The sequence below is a fragment of the Salvia miltiorrhiza genome, chromosome 8 (assembly GCF_028751815.1).
Source record: "Salvia miltiorrhiza cultivar Shanhuang (shh) chromosome 8, IMPLAD_Smil_shh, whole genome shotgun sequence".
Taxonomy (NCBI): domain Eukaryota; kingdom Viridiplantae; phylum Streptophyta; class Magnoliopsida; order Lamiales; family Lamiaceae; genus Salvia; species Salvia miltiorrhiza.
Window position 1 is genome coordinate 10,334,627 of NC_080394.1, and position 16,265 is coordinate 10,350,891.

The 16,265-nt window shown below is 35.4% G+C and overlaps 5 protein-coding genes across 8 annotated transcripts; 4 read left to right on the forward strand and 1 right to left on the reverse strand.

Moving 5' to 3' along the window:
• The first annotated feature begins 700 nt into the window (after nt 1-700).
• On the forward strand, nt 701-2,323 carry LOC131000890 (probable carbohydrate esterase At4g34215). Its single transcript, XM_057927030.1, has 2 exons — nt 701-1,292; nt 1,968-2,323. The coding sequence occupies exons 1-2, from the start codon at nt 705-707 to the stop codon at nt 2,166-2,168; spliced, it is 789 nt and encodes a 262-aa protein (XP_057783013.1). The 5' UTR covers nt 701-704; the 3' UTR covers nt 2,169-2,323.
• A 3,388-nt stretch (nt 2,324-5,711) lies between these two features.
• On the forward strand, nt 5,712-6,930 carry LOC131000892 (probable carbohydrate esterase At4g34215). Its single transcript, XM_057927032.1, has 2 exons — nt 5,712-6,429; nt 6,609-6,930. The coding sequence occupies exons 1-2, from the start codon at nt 5,893-5,895 to the stop codon at nt 6,822-6,824; spliced, it is 753 nt and encodes a 250-aa protein (XP_057783015.1). The 5' UTR covers nt 5,712-5,892; the 3' UTR covers nt 6,825-6,930.
• Nucleotides 6,931-7,732: 802 nt separating this feature from the next.
• On the forward strand, nt 7,733-9,925 carry LOC131000924 (stress enhanced protein 1, chloroplastic). Of its 2 annotated transcripts, XM_057927073.1 has the most exons (4): nt 7,780-8,115; nt 8,215-8,295; nt 8,645-8,820; nt 9,607-9,925. In XM_057927073.1, exons 1-4 carry the CDS (start codon nt 8,061-8,063, stop codon nt 9,709-9,711), a joined length of 417 nt encoding a protein of 138 aa, XP_057783056.1. In that variant the 5' UTR covers nt 7,780-8,060; the 3' UTR covers nt 9,712-9,925. The 2 variants fall into 2 exon arrangements, with proteins under 2 accessions (XP_057783055.1, XP_057783056.1); XM_057927072.1 differs by having other exon boundaries at nt 7,733-8,115; nt 8,645-9,925.
• Nucleotides 9,926-10,076: 151 nt separating this feature from the next.
• Nucleotides 10,077-11,858, reverse strand: LOC131000919 (uncharacterized). 2 transcript variants are annotated; one of them, XM_057927067.1, is made up of 6 exons: nt 11,717-11,802; nt 11,614-11,666; nt 11,449-11,507; nt 11,096-11,133; nt 10,755-10,903; nt 10,077-10,666 (listed from the first exon to the last, which is right to left on the reverse strand). In XM_057927067.1, the coding sequence occupies exons 2-6, from the start codon at nt 11,631-11,633 to the stop codon at nt 10,465-10,467; spliced, it is 468 nt and encodes a 155-aa protein (XP_057783050.1). In that variant the 5' UTR covers nt 11,634-11,666; nt 11,717-11,802; the 3' UTR covers nt 10,077-10,464. The 2 variants fall into 2 exon arrangements, with proteins under 2 accessions (XP_057783050.1, XP_057783049.1); XM_057927066.1 differs by having other exon boundaries at nt 11,614-11,858.
• A 19-nt stretch (nt 11,859-11,877) lies between these two features.
• Nucleotides 11,878-15,615, forward strand: LOC131000880 (DNA-directed RNA polymerases II, IV and V subunit 3-like). Of its 2 annotated transcripts, XM_057927016.1 has the most exons (4): nt 11,910-12,500; nt 13,620-13,857; nt 14,427-14,741; nt 15,263-15,615. In XM_057927016.1, the coding sequence occupies exons 1-3, from the start codon at nt 12,052-12,054 to the stop codon at nt 14,697-14,699; spliced, it is 960 nt and encodes a 319-aa protein (XP_057782999.1). In that variant the 5' UTR covers nt 11,910-12,051; the 3' UTR covers nt 14,700-14,741; nt 15,263-15,615. The 2 variants fall into 2 exon arrangements, with proteins under 2 accessions (XP_057782998.1, XP_057782999.1); XM_057927015.1 differs by lacking the exon at nt 15,263-15,615 and having other exon boundaries at nt 11,878-12,500; nt 14,427-14,947.
• The last annotated feature ends 650 nt before the right edge of the window (nt 15,616-16,265 follow it).

Genomic DNA, 16,265 nt, shown 5'->3' on the forward strand with positions numbered 1-16,265 from the left:
TGTTCTCGCAAAAGTGTGTAACATTTTTCACAAAAGTACTTCCCCCGTCCACGAAATGAGTACCCATTTGGGGGTGACACGAGTTTTAAAAAATTGTTTAAGTGTGTGTAAGTGGAATAATTAAGGGGCCCACTTTTATTGTGAGTGAATTATGTGGGATACACTTATCAAAGAAAATGGATACTTATTTGGTGGACGGACCAAAAAGAAATATGAATATTCATTTTGTGGACGAATGGAGTATGTAACAATGTAAAAGTGTGCAATTGCGAAAAAGTACACACTTTTACTACTATTATATTATTTTGTCAAAAAAAAATGTAAAATAATGTATTTTATACTGTTACACGATATACAACATGTATTTTGGTGACAGTAACTATTAGTTCCACAAATTTATCCATATAAATAAAATTTTCTTTTACCATGTAATTTTGACTAACATAAAATATTGACTATGTGTATATTTTGTTTCAAAATTGATTTAAAATTAATAAATTGTTGGGGCCCTCAAAGTCTTTCCGCAACAAAGTCAACTAGAACAATTCTGGACCTACAATTTGCTAATAGAAGTATAATTCTTCATTTAGTGAAAGAAGCACAAGTAGTATTTAAAATTCAAGCTTAATTATAATAATAATAATAACAATATTATATGGCTATCCTATGGTACTCCTATTCCTATACAAAACCAAGTCCACTCAATGAAAATTTCTCAACATTTGCCACAAAAAAAAAAAAAGTTGAGAATCATCAAACATAAGCTAGAAGCTTACAACATGAAGCCCGTCAAACATGTGTTCATCTTAGGTGGGCAGAGCAACATGTCGGGGCGCGGCGGCGTCCACAGGCATCAATGGAACGGCAAGGTCCCGGCTGAGGCGGCCGAGGACGGCGACAAGATCTTCCGGCTGAACGCGGGGCTGGAGTGGGAGGTAGCGCACGAGCCCCTCCACCAGGGGCTGGATGGCCACAGAGCGTGCGGCGTGGGGCCCGGGCTGGTCTTCGGCAACGCGGTGAAGGAGCTGGTGGGCGTGGTGGGGCTGGTGCCGTGCGCGGCGGCAGGTACGCAGATGAAGGATTGGGTGCGAGGGGCAGAGCACTACGAGACGATGGTGAAGCGGGCCAAGGCGGCCGCGGCGCACGGCGGGGAGATCGCGGCGTTGCTGTGGTATCATGGGGAGAAGGACACCTTCTTGAAGGAGGATGCTGATTTGTATGGACACAATATTGAGAAGCTTATTCTCAACCTGCGTCAAGATCTCCATTTGCCTTCTCTTCCTGTCATCATGGTAACATATATATCATGCATGCTTTCGTCAAAAACGAAATCAAAGAAATTTAAGTAAACCCTAAATATTGAAGTGTCCCACGTTGGATTGGAGATAGTGGCATGAGCCACTTTATATGGTGAGGCAACCCTCTCCCTTATAAGGCCTTTTAAGGGAGGAATGAGCCCAATATCCATTTCTAACATGGTATCAGAGCCAACCCAATCCAATGATGGGCCCCCCCAATATCGTTGTCAACAGATGGCGTTTGGGATAGTCCACGCTGCACGTGCGGGGGGTGTATTGAAGTGTCCCACATTGGATTGGAGATAGTGGCATGAGCCACTTTATATGTTGAGACAACCCTCTCCCTTATAAGGCCTTTTAAGGGAGGAATGAGCCCAATATCCATTTCTAACACTAAATAAGTTATTAATTATCATAACAGATGCAAACTCAAAAGGGCATGTCTTAGATTACTAATTAGCTCATGTTCTTCGATTTATGTGATCGGTTAAGCTAAGCATCATCCTTTAACCAACTAGTTGAAGTAGAAATGTTCTTGTGTCCAAAATTGAATTTCACCTTCGTGCGTCTTGTTAATATTATTTTCGCCTAATTAATATTGCTGTATTTATTTGTGGAGAAAAACTTGGATGTAAATCTAATTTGAATATATAAGTATATATGTTGCAGGTTGCACTTGCATCTGGAAGAGACAAGTACCTAGAGAAGGTTAGAGATGCACAAAAGGGAATTAATTTGGCAAATGTAGTTTGCGTGGACGCTTTGGGGTTGGCTCTTGAAGATGACAATCTTCATATCACTACTGAGGCCCATATTAAGTTGGGGCATATGATGGCACACTCTTATCTCACCCATTTTCTCACCCTATAAATTTCACCACTCCCCCCACAAATTAATTTACGCATACTCTTTTGAATTTTATATTAAATCATTTTCCTTCTTTATGTAATAATTTGTAACAATATGTAAGTGTGCAATGGCCTTTCTATGGAATAAAACTTAGTTGGTGTGGTTGATTGGTTCTATAGGGTGAGAAATTTCATGATCGGTATAAATTTGAATTTGATACCATCGTATTAATTTTAAACTAAGAGGGTGCTTGGCTAATTAAGCTTATTTTATAGAACTTATAAGCTCTTGGAGCTTATATGATGTAATTTCTTAAGAGCTTATAAGTTGTCAAAATGTTTGGATAATTGAACTTATAAGCTAGAACTAGAAAGAGAAATTTTAATTAGAGAGAAAAAAAAAATTGTTAGAGAGAAAAAATCGAAAAGAGATGAAATTATATTAATATATAATGAAAAAAAATTATAGTTAAGTTATTTTTTGCAAAATAACTGTTGCCTATAAGAATATGAGAAATAAGAGTAGAGTAACTTATTTTTTGGAGAGTTTATAAGTTCTTAAAACTTAAATTTACAACTTAATTATAAGCTCATTAGAAAATTATTTTGCCAAACACTTTGAGCTACTAAACAGCTTATAAGTTGTTTTAAAGAGTTTATAAGCTCACTCAAACACCCTCTAAGTTCACGGATTGTCATAATTGACGAATCATAATTAATTGGACCCCATCTGACCTAAAATTGACCCCAACACTTGTGATTTTTGTGTTCAATATAGAGATATGGTCTAGTTATGGAGGACAACTTCAAGAAGAATTACCAAAACTCTCTTAACATATTTGGAATAGAAGATGACAAACTTCAAGAAGAATTTTATTGTAAAATTTTGAAATTATTTAGTTAGGAATTTTTTTGAAAGTGAAAATTTATTATTTATCCATCACCTTATACTTATTTATAACTATTCATAGTGTGGTGTGGTCGCATAATTGTATCAGCAGTATAATACAAGTGGTGGGCCTGATATATATACAGAAGAAATGGTGTGATAGATCATAGGTGATATATCAAAATAATTAAAATAAAATTTTGAAATAAACATATCAACATATTTATTACTCCACCTGTCCCCAAAATTATGTACCTTTCTCTTTTGGTACAGTCTCTTAAAATTATGTATACTTTATTTTTGGACACTCCCTCGCATACAATTTTTTACAATTTTACCTTTTTAACTTACACTATAACTATTTACTTATAATCTACTTAACAATACCTTCAATTATTACAAATATTTTTTTTATTAAAATTTATGGCGGAGTTAATCATGTACTCCCTCCGTCCCATAATAAGTGGCCACATTTCCTTTTTCGTCTGTCCCACTATAAGTGGCTGCTTTCTAAAAATGACAAAAGTTTACTTTAATTAAGTCAACAATTACTCACTAATTTGGTCAACAATTGTAGGCCACTTTCTAAAAATGCCAAAATTACTTTAATTAAGTCAACAATTACTCACTAATTTGGTCAACAATTGTAGGCCACACTCTATTAAAACATATACTCCCTCCGTCCACGAAAAAGTGCCCCATTTGGGTGCTGGCACGGGTTTTAAGAAAGCTGAAAAAGGTGGTGTAAAGGTGGTGTAAAAGACTAAAAGGGTAGTGTTAATGTATTGTGGTTACTTTCACTAATCTTGTACTAACTATTTGGCATTATTTTATTAGGTGAATTAAATGAAAGCATTTAAATGAGAAAACATTAAACAAAAGTGTCGATTCAATAAAGTGGAAATAAATAAACTGGAAAATAAATAAACTGAAAATTCAAAAATAAATAAATAACTAAACTTGAAATTCAGAAAATAAATGAATAAAATGGAAATAAATAAATAAATAAATAAACTGAAAATTCAAAAATAAATAAATAACTAAACTTGAAATTCAGAAAATAAATAAATAAACTGGAAATAAATTAACTGAAAATTCAGAAAAAAATAAATAAATAAATAAACTGGAAAATAAATAAACTGAAAATTCGAAAATAAATAAATAAATAAACTGAAAATTCAGAAAATAAATAAATAAATAAACTGGAAATAAATAAATAAATAAGTAAATAAACTGGAAATAAATAAACTGGAAAATAAATAAACTGAAAATTCAAAAATAAATAAATAAATAAACTTGAAATTCAGAAAATAAATAAATAAATAAACTGAAAATTCAGAAAATAAATATATAAAAAAATGGAAAATAAATAAACTGAAAATTCAGAAAATAAATAAATAAATAAATAAACTGGAAATAAATAAACTAAAAATTCGAAAATAAATAAATAAATAAACTTGAAATTCAGAAAATAAATAAATAAATAAACTGAAAATTCAGAAAATAAATATATAAAAAAATGGAAAATAAATAAACTGGAAATAAATAAATAAACTGAAAAATCAGAAAATAAATAAATAAACTGTAAATAAATAAATAAACTGAAAATTCGAAAATAAATAAATAAATAAACTGAAAATTGAGAAAATAAATAAATAAACTGGAAATAAATAAATAAATAAATAAATAAGTAAATAAACTGGAAAATAAATAAACTGAAAATTCAAAAATAAATAAATAACTAAACTTGAAATTCAGAAAATAAATAAATAAAATGGAAATAAATAAATAAATAAACTGGAAATAAATTAACTGAAAATTCAGATAAAAAATAAATAAATAAACTGGAAAATAAATAAACTGAAAATTCGAAAATAAATAAATAAATAAATAAATAAATAAACTGAAAATTCAAAAATAAATAAACTTGAAATTCAGAAAATAAATAAATAAATAAACTGAAAATTCAGAAAATAAATAAATAAATAAACTGGAAAATAAATAAACTGGAAATAAATAAATAAATAAGTAAATAAACTGGAAAATAAATAAACTGAAAATTCAAAAATAAATAAATAAATAAACTTGAAATTCAGAAAATAAATAAACTGAAAATTCAGAAAATAAATATATAAATAAAATGGAAAATAAATAAACTGGAAATAAATAAATAAATAAATAAATTGAAAATTCAGAAAATAAATAAATAAACTGGAAATAAATAAATAAATAAATAAATAAACTGGAAATAAATAAACTAAAAATTCAAAAATAAATAAATAAACTGAAAATTAAGAAAATAAATAAATAAATGGGATTGATTAGGCGTGGGGAGTTGGTTTCGTAGTTTTAATTAGTGAGTTAATTGTGTGGGTTAATTGCATAGATTAAATAAAAGTGTGGATTTATTAATGACATAAGTTGTAAATAAATTGAAAAGTAAAGGGTATGAATGTACAAAAAGGTAAACAGGGCACTTTTTCGTGGACAAAAAAAAAGGGGTAAGTAGGGCACTTTTTCGTGGACAGAGGGAGTAACACTCAATTTCTTAATCTCCGTGCCGAAAAGAATGTGGCCACTTATTATGGGACGGAGGGAGTATAATTTTGGGGATGGAAGGAAGGAGTATATTAAAATGAAAAAAACTTAAAAAATGAAAACTGGATCCCTAAAATTGTCAGTTTCAAGTGATAAAAAAACAACAATAGTTAAACAGTTGCTTTCACTTTACATTACTGAACCAAATAGACATTCAACGAATCAACCCAACACATCTCTCTCTCTCTCTCTCTCTCTCTCTCAAAACCTAAATATTCTGAAAAGTAAAAGCAAAGTGCAACAGCTCGATTCCATCAAAATGGAGGTGAGTGAAGCCAGGCCCGCCAAAAAGTTGTTCATCTTATCGGGGCAGAGTAACATGGCGGGCCGCGGAGGCGTGGACAAGCACAAACGCTGGGACGGGATCGTCCCACCGGAGTGCGCTCCCGACGCCCAAAAAATCTTCCGGTTGGACGCCAACCTCCGCTGGGAGGTGGCGCGTGAGACTCTCCACCACGACATCGACACGAAGAAGACGTGCGGCGTGGGGCCCGGGATGCCGTTCGCCAACGCGGTGAAGGAGCGCGTGGGGGCGATCGGGCTGGTGCCCTGCGCCGTCGGCGGCACGGCGATCAAGGAGTGGGCGCGTGGGGAGCACCTCTACGAGAACATGGTGAAGCGGGCGAAGGCGGCCGTTAGCGGCGGAGATGGCGGCGTCATCACGGCGCTGCTGTGGTACCAGGGGGAGAGCGATACGTCGTCGCAGCACGATGTCGACGTGTATAAGCAAAAAATGGAGCTGCTTATCCACAATGTGCGTGCAGATCTGGATTTGCCCGATCTTCCTGTTGTTCAGGTTTGTACGTTGCGCATCAACTGTATTTTCACCGATAATTTACGATTTTTTGGGGCTGCAATCAAATACGAAATTGTAATAGTCCGGAATCTTCTCTAATTTGTTTCAAATCAACATTTTCACACCGATCCCCATCATTCTTGTTGTAAATATTTGAAAATATGGTGGTATAATTGCAGGTAGCACTTGCATCTGGAACTCAAAAGAAATATGTGGATGAAATCAGGGCAATACAACTGGGAATTGATCTCCCAAATGTTGTGTGCGTTGATGCAAAGGGATTGCAGCTGAAAGAAGATAATCTGCATCTCACTACTGAGGCCCAGGTTCAATTGGGCCATAAATTGGCCCAAGCTTTTCTAACTAATTTTTTGACTGAGAAGGCCCATATCTGATTGGGCTATTGATATGTGTGAGTGAGAGTGAATCTCCATTCCAGACTACTATCATTCTTATCTTTATATTGTTTGGTAATTCATATTATTTGGATTCACTCATTAATCATTTTACCATTTCTTTTAATGTACAGGTCAAGTTATATGATCAAATATATGATAAATTCCATTAACTATGTGACTGAAATTGATACACTCTTTGATTTTTCGATGATTTTGCATTTCCTGAACGCCAACCAATTGTAGTGAATGAGTCAATTAGTACTACCTCAGTTCGTAATATAAATAATCAATCTTTTATACGATTTCATTAATTTAAATCGATATTAATAATATCGTAAATTAATTAATTTCAATAACTTTTTGGATGATAAAAGTGAAAAAGATGAATCTTCGAAAATTAAATTTAAAGAAAATTGTGGTTGATGTAATTGAAGATTCTAATGATGAATAAGCTGGAGATAATTCAACACTGTTAGAAGCAATCGCACTAAAGAAAGTATTAAAAGCGGCAATATGGTGCAAGAAAATCGACAAGTATTTTTTTATAATTTTTTTGTAACTTTTTATTTTTATTAAAAATATAAATTAAAAATAAAAGTTGCAAAAAAAAAATTACAAAAAAATAACTATAATGTAGAGAATGCAATAAAATAACTAAATCCTATTTTTATTTTAAAAAATAAATTAAACAAATTGAAATTTTCCCTAATAAACTAAATTGTGGGTGACCATAATGTGGCTGCATAGATTTATTGAATTTTTAAACTCAATTAGAAAAGTTATGGAAGAAGTACATCTATATTTCAACTTCAAGAAAATCATACAAGAATTGATTCATATTTAAAAAAAAATTTATCATAGTATTCACAATTAAAATAGTTTGAGACGCATTAATTTATAATCGAGATCTATATCTATATATTAATTAAAGAGTTTATAAAATTCGCATCTTATTTGGAGAACGGACCAGACGGAGTAATAAGAATCGAATACATCCTAATTAGAAGAAGGGAATGAGAGAATTTTCTGATCTTCGTTAATCGAAAAATATGGTGCAACAAAAATTGGAAACTAATAAGTAACTTACTAACTGAAAGCTAATCCTTTCAGAAAAAGAAAAAAAGGAAAAAGAAGTAAGAGACGGCTATAGCGTGTAAGTTGTGCAGGACAAGTGTCGGATTCCCCATTGCTTCCTCACCTCTCAAATTTCTCTTGGCTATTGGCGTGGATACAATGGCGGCCGCCGTGCTATCTTCTTCTTCTCTCTGTTGCTACGCCTCCTTTCGCGGTACAATTTTGCTTCTTCTCCCCTTTTCTCTCTCATGTACAATTTGTGAAGCGTCAAGTACCACCATTCTAACTCTTACTTTGTATGATTACTGTCCAGATATTCGTATACCTCATCCGGCAAAATTAGCTTCTGCTCCTCGTGAATTCGGCACCGCATTCGCCACTGGTTCCCCTCTCTGTGAGAATCCCCGTTTTGTAATTTGATGCTCAATCTATGTGTGTGTGTTTGCGCGTATTAGAAGGTGATGCAATTCAGAAAGTGAGAATATATTTTGCTAGCTTTTCTGTAGTGGGCCTGCGGAGTTGGTTATCTCAAATTTCTGCTGTATGGTAGCAATATACAATTGTAGAAGGTGGATATTTTGTGGTTGTGGAAGTGACCTTGCTTGCTTATCTTGATTGTGATTATGATTATGAATATTCTATATAGACTTGACATTGATTTAGCAACACTCATTGGTATTTTATGCTTAGATTCTTGGTTTTGAAAGATGTGATAATTTATGTTGCTTTTCCTTGTTTTTCAGCGATTCGGACACCAATCTACAGGAGAAAGGCTGCTCGCAGTTCAACATCAGTGTCTGTAAGATGTGAGCAGAGTACAAAAGGCAATGGTTTAGATGTATGGCTGGGACGACTCGCTATGGTTGGTTTTGCTGCTGCTATTAGTGTTGAAATTGCTACTGGCAAAGGGCTCCTAGAGGTATGCCATGTATACCAACGGTTTTCTTCAGATTTAGTATCCCTTTCATGCTGCTTCAACTGTAATGGGGATTGTGAATATGGGATGGTATCATCTTGGATGATAGTTTACTATCTATGGGAGAGTGCACAATGACCTATTTCACAGCCTGTTGTATTGTGTTTTATTTGAAAGGTGTTCCAACTATATATACCTTTAGGCTTTGGATAATTAACTATCATGGACTGCCATTGTTGATTGAGTAGCATTACCATCTTATGAGTGCAAGAGAAAATGGGGGTGCTCTTTGTAACTGTAATTAGTGTAAAACAAGGAAACTGTAGCTATAGGTATTATCGGAGTACACAGGGGTATTGTCCGTATGTAATGGCCGTTTAGATGGTGTCAATGGACCAGGGACAGGGATGATAATTTCAGGCAATGTGTAGTATGTAAAGCTTTTGTTCTTTTAGTAGGACTTCTTTTTTTGAAGGACATCTTATAATCTAGGTTTTCTGTAATCTATGAACATACTTATCGTGAAAGCCAATGATTTGGTAGGCGCTTCCTTGTAAGTTGGCTGGGTACTGTTCAAGTTTTACAATAGGTTAAAAATGGGAGTAGCATCTTTCTTCCCCCCCCTCCTTGTTGATGAGGATATGATCTTTCGTAAAGATATCAAGATTTGAAATGGGAAAAAATAGACACTAAAATAGTTTAGCTAGGCCAATAGTTCCATGATACTTTAAACTTTGTTCTTTTTCTTTTCGTAGATTCTTGATTTATGAATTTCTTCTTCTCTGGCAGAATTTCGGCCTCACTGAACCTCTGCCAACGGTGGCGTTAGCAGTGACAGCATTGGTGGGAGTTCTTACTGCAGTCTTCATCTTCCAGTCTGCATCCGACAATTGACAAATTTAGTTTCTTTCTATGTGGTGCTTGTACTAGCACAACTCATTTATTTTTGTTGAAGAAGTCCTCTGTTATATATAATGCAACTCTTCTACGTATTTACTTTGGAAAGATGTAGCTACTTTCAACATAGAAATCATATTTGTTTGAAAGTGTAAAGATACTCGAGACGTTCTTTAACAATTGATACATCATGGCCTTGGTTCCATTGTTTCACGACAATGGTTCTCTAATCTGGTGATGCAAGCCCTCTGCCACAAAACAAAAAAATGTCCCCGTGAGGAAAGCTTTTTTACACAAACCGAAATCAGCTTTCTCATGATTATATAAGCTTGTGTGCGCAGAAACTGGCAAGCGAGTAGTCGTTGGTTCTAAACTGGTTTTAATTGTAAGTGTATCCTTGGCAAAGTTACAAATATAACGTCTCAAGCTTGAAAGGTGTAGCAAGAAAATCCCAACCAACAAGACAAAGATCATGTTACACTTCATGCATTTACATCTGCACAACTACGATGATGCTGATTTACATCTTCCAAACAAAGGTTTTCAGTATTAAACAATGCCAGATGTAATCCAAAGAAAGCAAGAACCTCCCCAAAGAAAGGAATCCCAATCCATTTCCTGTATTCAGGCACATAAATCTCCTTTCACTGTTCTTAGTTATACTGCAGCGAAGTCCTAACAGAAATTGACTGTCTTCACAATTTACTGATAGATTCAGAAGAACACCTTGACATCTCCAAGCCCCTGCATTTATATATCCATCGACTCGGTGTCTTTCGTCACTTTCTTTTTCTTTTTCACTTTACTTTTTCTAGCTTTACCATCCTTTTTCTTAGGCTTCTTATCAGTGGCAGGCTGTGTCATCTGCAAATGTTGAAAAATGGCAGCTAAAGGATCCGACTGGTAAACCGGATGGTTGATAACCATCTTCAACTTATTACTCTCTTTCAGCCTGAGAAACAATAGCATAGAAACAAGTGAATAATTTGTATAGCAAAAGAAAATAATGTCAATAGTTCCAAATATTTTTATATACTTACACTAGGTCATTTCTCCTCTTGCAATTAAGTTTCAATTCAGCTGGTGCTGATGACGAGGGAGCGTTTAATTCAGGGAGGCACTCCGTGAGGGAAGACAGATCGTATACTTTTAGTTTCTTTTGCCTGCTTCGTTTCTTTTGCTTTTGCACCTGTTGCAGAACAAAATTTAATCAGAAGACAAGATAAGCTAGCGGATCATTATAGTTTCTTTTGTGCATTGTATCCAATTGCTTTCATATTCGAAGTTTAAATTATTATAAGCCAATACTAACATTTAGCAAGCTGATGAAAGGTTATACAGTACATACATTCACCAATAGTTCAAGAGCCAGGAACCATACCTTACTAATGGCTTTGCTTTGAAGTGCTGCTCTGACCTCTACAATGCCAAATAACCCAAATGATGAGATTCATATTGTTAGTTTAGCACTTCAAGTTAATTTCTAATACAAGAATGTGGTGAAATTTGACAAGCACAAAATTTTAGCAAATGAGGACGACTGATATTGACCGAAAATGCAGATAAACTACGATAGACTAAGCAATATTCAACGTGTTCACTAGCAGTAGGCACCACACTGATTAACATATAATTGTAATGGTCAGGTACTTATCTAAATAAATTACCTATGAAATTGAAAAGCATAGACAACAGCAAAAACTGTAATTGAAAATACAAAATTCCTATCCTTACTCTCGTAAAATTCCAATTTCTTATCGAACTTGCGATCTGCACTCGACTTCCCATCAGAACTGAAATTCGTATGACAGATGTTAATATTAAAAAAGAATTAGAACTATACCATGCGAAAATACAAATCCTCCTAAAACAATTCAGAAAACTTTCGATAAATTTTACCGCGCGCTGGTTTTTCCCATCGGTACAATGTAGTTTCGGTCCTTGTATTCTGGTTATCGTATACAAACGAAGAATTAAACACAAATTACTCGCGAGATGGGGATTATCACGTATCCGAAATTTATCCTTCAATCGAGTCAGAGCTAGAAATTCAGGGGTGAATGATTAGGGTTTACAGAGATAGATCACCTAGTTTTATATTTAGGCCCACTAAAACGGCCTTTTTATAGTCAAGCCCAATTGCAATATCGAAATATCGTATATATAATAAAAAAGCAAAAAAGAAAAGAAGAGTACAAAAACTACAGAGCAACGTACTACTCACTTTTCCCAAAACGTTTTTACCCCCAATTTCCCTCCCGAGGCCAGAGGAGGGTTTAAATCAAAAACCCTTACTGAGAGAGAGAGGAGGGGTAGTGAGAGAGAGGAGAAATCGAAATGGAGGGCGTTTCATACCAGAGATTCCCCAAAATCAAAATTCGGGAGGTGAAGCACGACTACATGCAGTTCGAGCTGCGAGAGACCGACGCTAGCATCGCCAACGCTCTCCGCCGCGTGATGATCGCCGAAGTCCCCACCATCGCTATAGATTTGGTGGAAATCGAGGTGAACTCCTCCGTGTTGAACGACGAATTCATCGCCCACCGCCTTGGCCTGGTCCCTCTCACCAGCGAGCGCGCCATGTCCATGCGCTTCTCCCGCGACTGCGACGCCTGCGACGGCGATGGCCAGTGCGAGTACTGCTCAGTCGAGTTTCATCTGCGCGCAAAGTGCATTAACGACACGACGCTCGATGTTACCTCGAAGGACCTCTACAGCTCGGACCACACAGTTGTTCCCGTCGATTTTTCCGATGCTTCGTCCACAGGCGATAACGCGGATAATAGGTAGTTATGCTATTCTGGAGACGATGTTTCTATGTGCTGGTTTATCTTCTTGCATTTTTTATTTTTGCGTGTGATTTTTTTGGGGGGGTTGTGTGGACTGATATTTAATTGCTAAATTTTAGCCAGTGCTTTACTTTGGTGAAAGGAGCCTCTGTTTGCTCGAATATTTATGTTTGGAAATGTTGAAGGTTGAAGCTTTATTTAGTTGTTTTTGAGAGTTTTATGTTCTTGAATTAAAATTAAAAATAAAAATACTAATGTTCTATCAGCTGGGAAGTGGGAGCTATTAATGCTTAGTGGAGAGCACAATAAGCTGGGCAGAGATATTGGGTAGAAAGGGTTCTAGGAAAGAATACACAATGTAGTTGAATTGAAGGGAAAAGTGATAAAAATTCATATTGCGTAGCCTGCAGTCTAATTGAAGATCCTTGATATACAGAGATGGAGAAGACGAATTTATGTGGGGATCACGGGAGTATCAATACAGTCCTTGTGAAAAACAGTTAGGAAATAGAGATTCTTCTAATTTTCTTCTCAGTTGCTAAATGTATTTTATGCTGAAGGAATTTGGAAGCAATGCTAAGTTAGAATAGCCATGGCAAGTTACTAAGAGAATACAGCATGTCTATGCATGTTTGCAATCCTCTGAGGCAGGTATCTCTCTATCTCTCCATCCCTCCCTTTGGTGGGTGGTGGGAGGTCAGGTCACTGGTGGGACTGAAGGGAGTGTTGGCTGACCCTGGTACATTTTTCCAAGCTTTGGCATTAATTGACATTTTCACTACTCTAATGACTAATTTGAGGGAATACTTGTCAATGTAAGGAGCATAGAATGGTTATAGATCTTGATGATGGAGTGGGAAAGGGAATAGGTTTTGGGTTTGAAACCCCGAACTATTCCTTTCTGGTTGTTGGGTGGGGGGGGGGGGGGGGGGGAGGGGTCTATTCCCCACTTATTTCAATTATACATGGGTGATGCTCTGTTTTTAGTGTTGTCTTCAACTGTTCCTTTCGTTCTTTCTGTTCGTCTTTTGTTTCTATTTTGTTTCCTCATCTTCTCTTTCCAGTATGATCCAAAACTACTTTGTACTATAGAAATGATCTGACGTCATGATGTAGGGGAATCATCATTGTAAAGCTTCGCCGAGGTCAGGAGTTGATTTTGAGGGCGATAGCACGGAAAGGAATCGGCAAAGATCATGCCAAATGGTCACCTGCAGCAACTGTCACTTTTATGTATGAACCTGAGATCTTAATCAACGAAGAGTTGATGGAAACCTTGACCATGGCAGAGAAACAAGAATTTGTTGACAGCAGTCCCACGAAAGTATTTGACATTAATCCCAACACTGGTCAGGTAGGTCATTCATCTTGGTAGCCTGTTTTTGCCCTGGAATCGCGTCCTCTTTAGCTATAAATATGTTTTTTCTGCTGATTCTCCCTTGATTGCAGTTCTTGATAAGCTTGGTATTTTACAGTGCTTTATCCTGTAAGTCATTTGATCATGACAGATGAAATAACTATGACTGTACATTTATTCCTATATAAGTGTTTATTTTGATATTTAGTTGCTGCTTAATGTTGGTTTTTTATACTAAAAAGGTAAATTAAATTATTATGATTAATTGGCATTCATGTATTTTTTATTGTCTTTGCATCATAACATGACCTTCTTTGAGATGGATGGATATGAATTCATGCTTTGTAGAGTAAGAATAATTTTTATTTTTGATTAACTGTTAAACTTCTTTTTGTTGGTGGCTCAGTATCATGAGCTCGAGCTGGTGCTGACTTCTTCAATTGTTCTTGTAGACAGTAGATTGCAGATCATCGTTATCCTCTAGAAATAGTTTTATTCAGGCTGATGGGATGTTAGCTTTGAAGTTTTACATCACTGATCGATGCTACTTTTGCCCCTTTTCCCAGGTTTATGTTGACAATGCTGAGAATTATACATATGATGACGAAGTGCTTAAGAAAGCTGAAGCAATGGGGAAACCCGGCCTTGTGGAGATCCATGCCAAGGAGGACAGTTTCATATTCACCATTGAGACAACTGGAGGCATAAAAGCATCTCAATTATTCACCAATGCCATCGAGGTCCTGAAACAGAAGCTGGACGCTGTTCGCTTGTCAGCAGACACTGTGGAAGCTGACGAGCAGTTTGGCGAGTTGGGAGCACATATGCGTGGGGGCTAATTTCATGTTCCGGACTGTTGTGACTGCATCTTTCTTATCAAGGTATGACTTTTGCTTCATTCAATCCAAGTGTATGAAATCTGATACTAAGATCTGTAATTATTAATTACTTCAAGTTTCTCAAGACATTGCACATGGAGGATTCTCATGTAGTGATGTGTTATGTTGCTCGAAAACTTTTCCAATCTTTTTCTGAAACTGTCGATGGATAAATAGTTTCCTATTTATGAGCAACGCTTTGTCTGTTAGTTGGATTGTTTCTTGGTGAATCATCTTTCATCTCTATCTTCACATTTTGATATGAAACAACATTTTTGATATAAGTCGAAGATGCATCCAAATCTATATTTCAAGATGTTCCATTTTTACTCTCAAAATTGCATTTGGTCAGATTTAAAAAATGGTTATAATTTAGTGGCTGGCCCTAATATATGAACAAATGTGGTGAAACATGAGAATATATGAATAAATTAATAGTAAAATTTATAAATTTGAGACGAACAAATTATGATATGTATTAATAGCGCATTCAATTTATATAGTTATTCATATATTGTTTGTAGATTTCATGGATAGCACGAAGTGTTTTGAATCTATTAATATGCCCAAATCTGTGTCTGTAATTGGGAACCACGAGACATGATTCCATAATAGCACATCCCGCTCCAGACAAGGGTTATCCGGTATTATACTACATTTGGTGAAACATTTTACGTGCAATATTAATGTTTTTCTATGTCTGTATAATTATCATTGCATTACATTTTAGTTGAGGAAGAGAAGTTTGAAATTTATATACTGGTCTCTTGCCTTGTACAAAGGAGATGATCTCCCATGCTGTGACAAAACAACTCATCCCTTTTTTAATTGCCTTGGACAAAAATGTCCATAATTCTAAAAACAAGTATTGAACCAACTTTATACCTTAGAATAGCTGTTGGATTTTGCTTTTTGCATTTTACATACATTCATCCTCATACTTTTGTCTAATCACACTCTCAATCAAGTGATGGTTGCAGACTTCGCCTTTCTCCTTCAACAATGATTGAAAATTTTGGAGTGTATCACCCTTGTTTTACAAACGTCCAACCATAGAGTCCCAATCCATGGTTAAGCGATGATAATCTTAAAGGATTCTCCTACTATCTGAGACTGAGGCCGTGATTCTTTTTCCAAATAACTCATTTCTTTTTCGCACTATGGCATTTTCCCCAAATTGTTTCACAACCTTCATAGTGAATGGCTATTCATCAATGAGAGATTTTCAGTCTTTAAACTTGGCCTTGCCAAGATTGAGAATTAACACATATGAATGAATTAGTTTCAAGTTGGCTTTCCCAATCGGTGTGTCCTTGCATTTTTGTCGTTGTCTCTTTCTTCTTTTGGCACTGTCTGATGTTTCAACATTGTCTCTTCTGTGATATATCCACATGCTTCGTGAGGCATAATAGGTGGATCCTATTTAGGTGGGATCTGACTCTCAACTTTAAGCTCGTAATCTCATTGGTTCATCTTTAGATCCATCATGTTTAAGTTAGCAAAGGACTTAACTAACTCATGTAGATC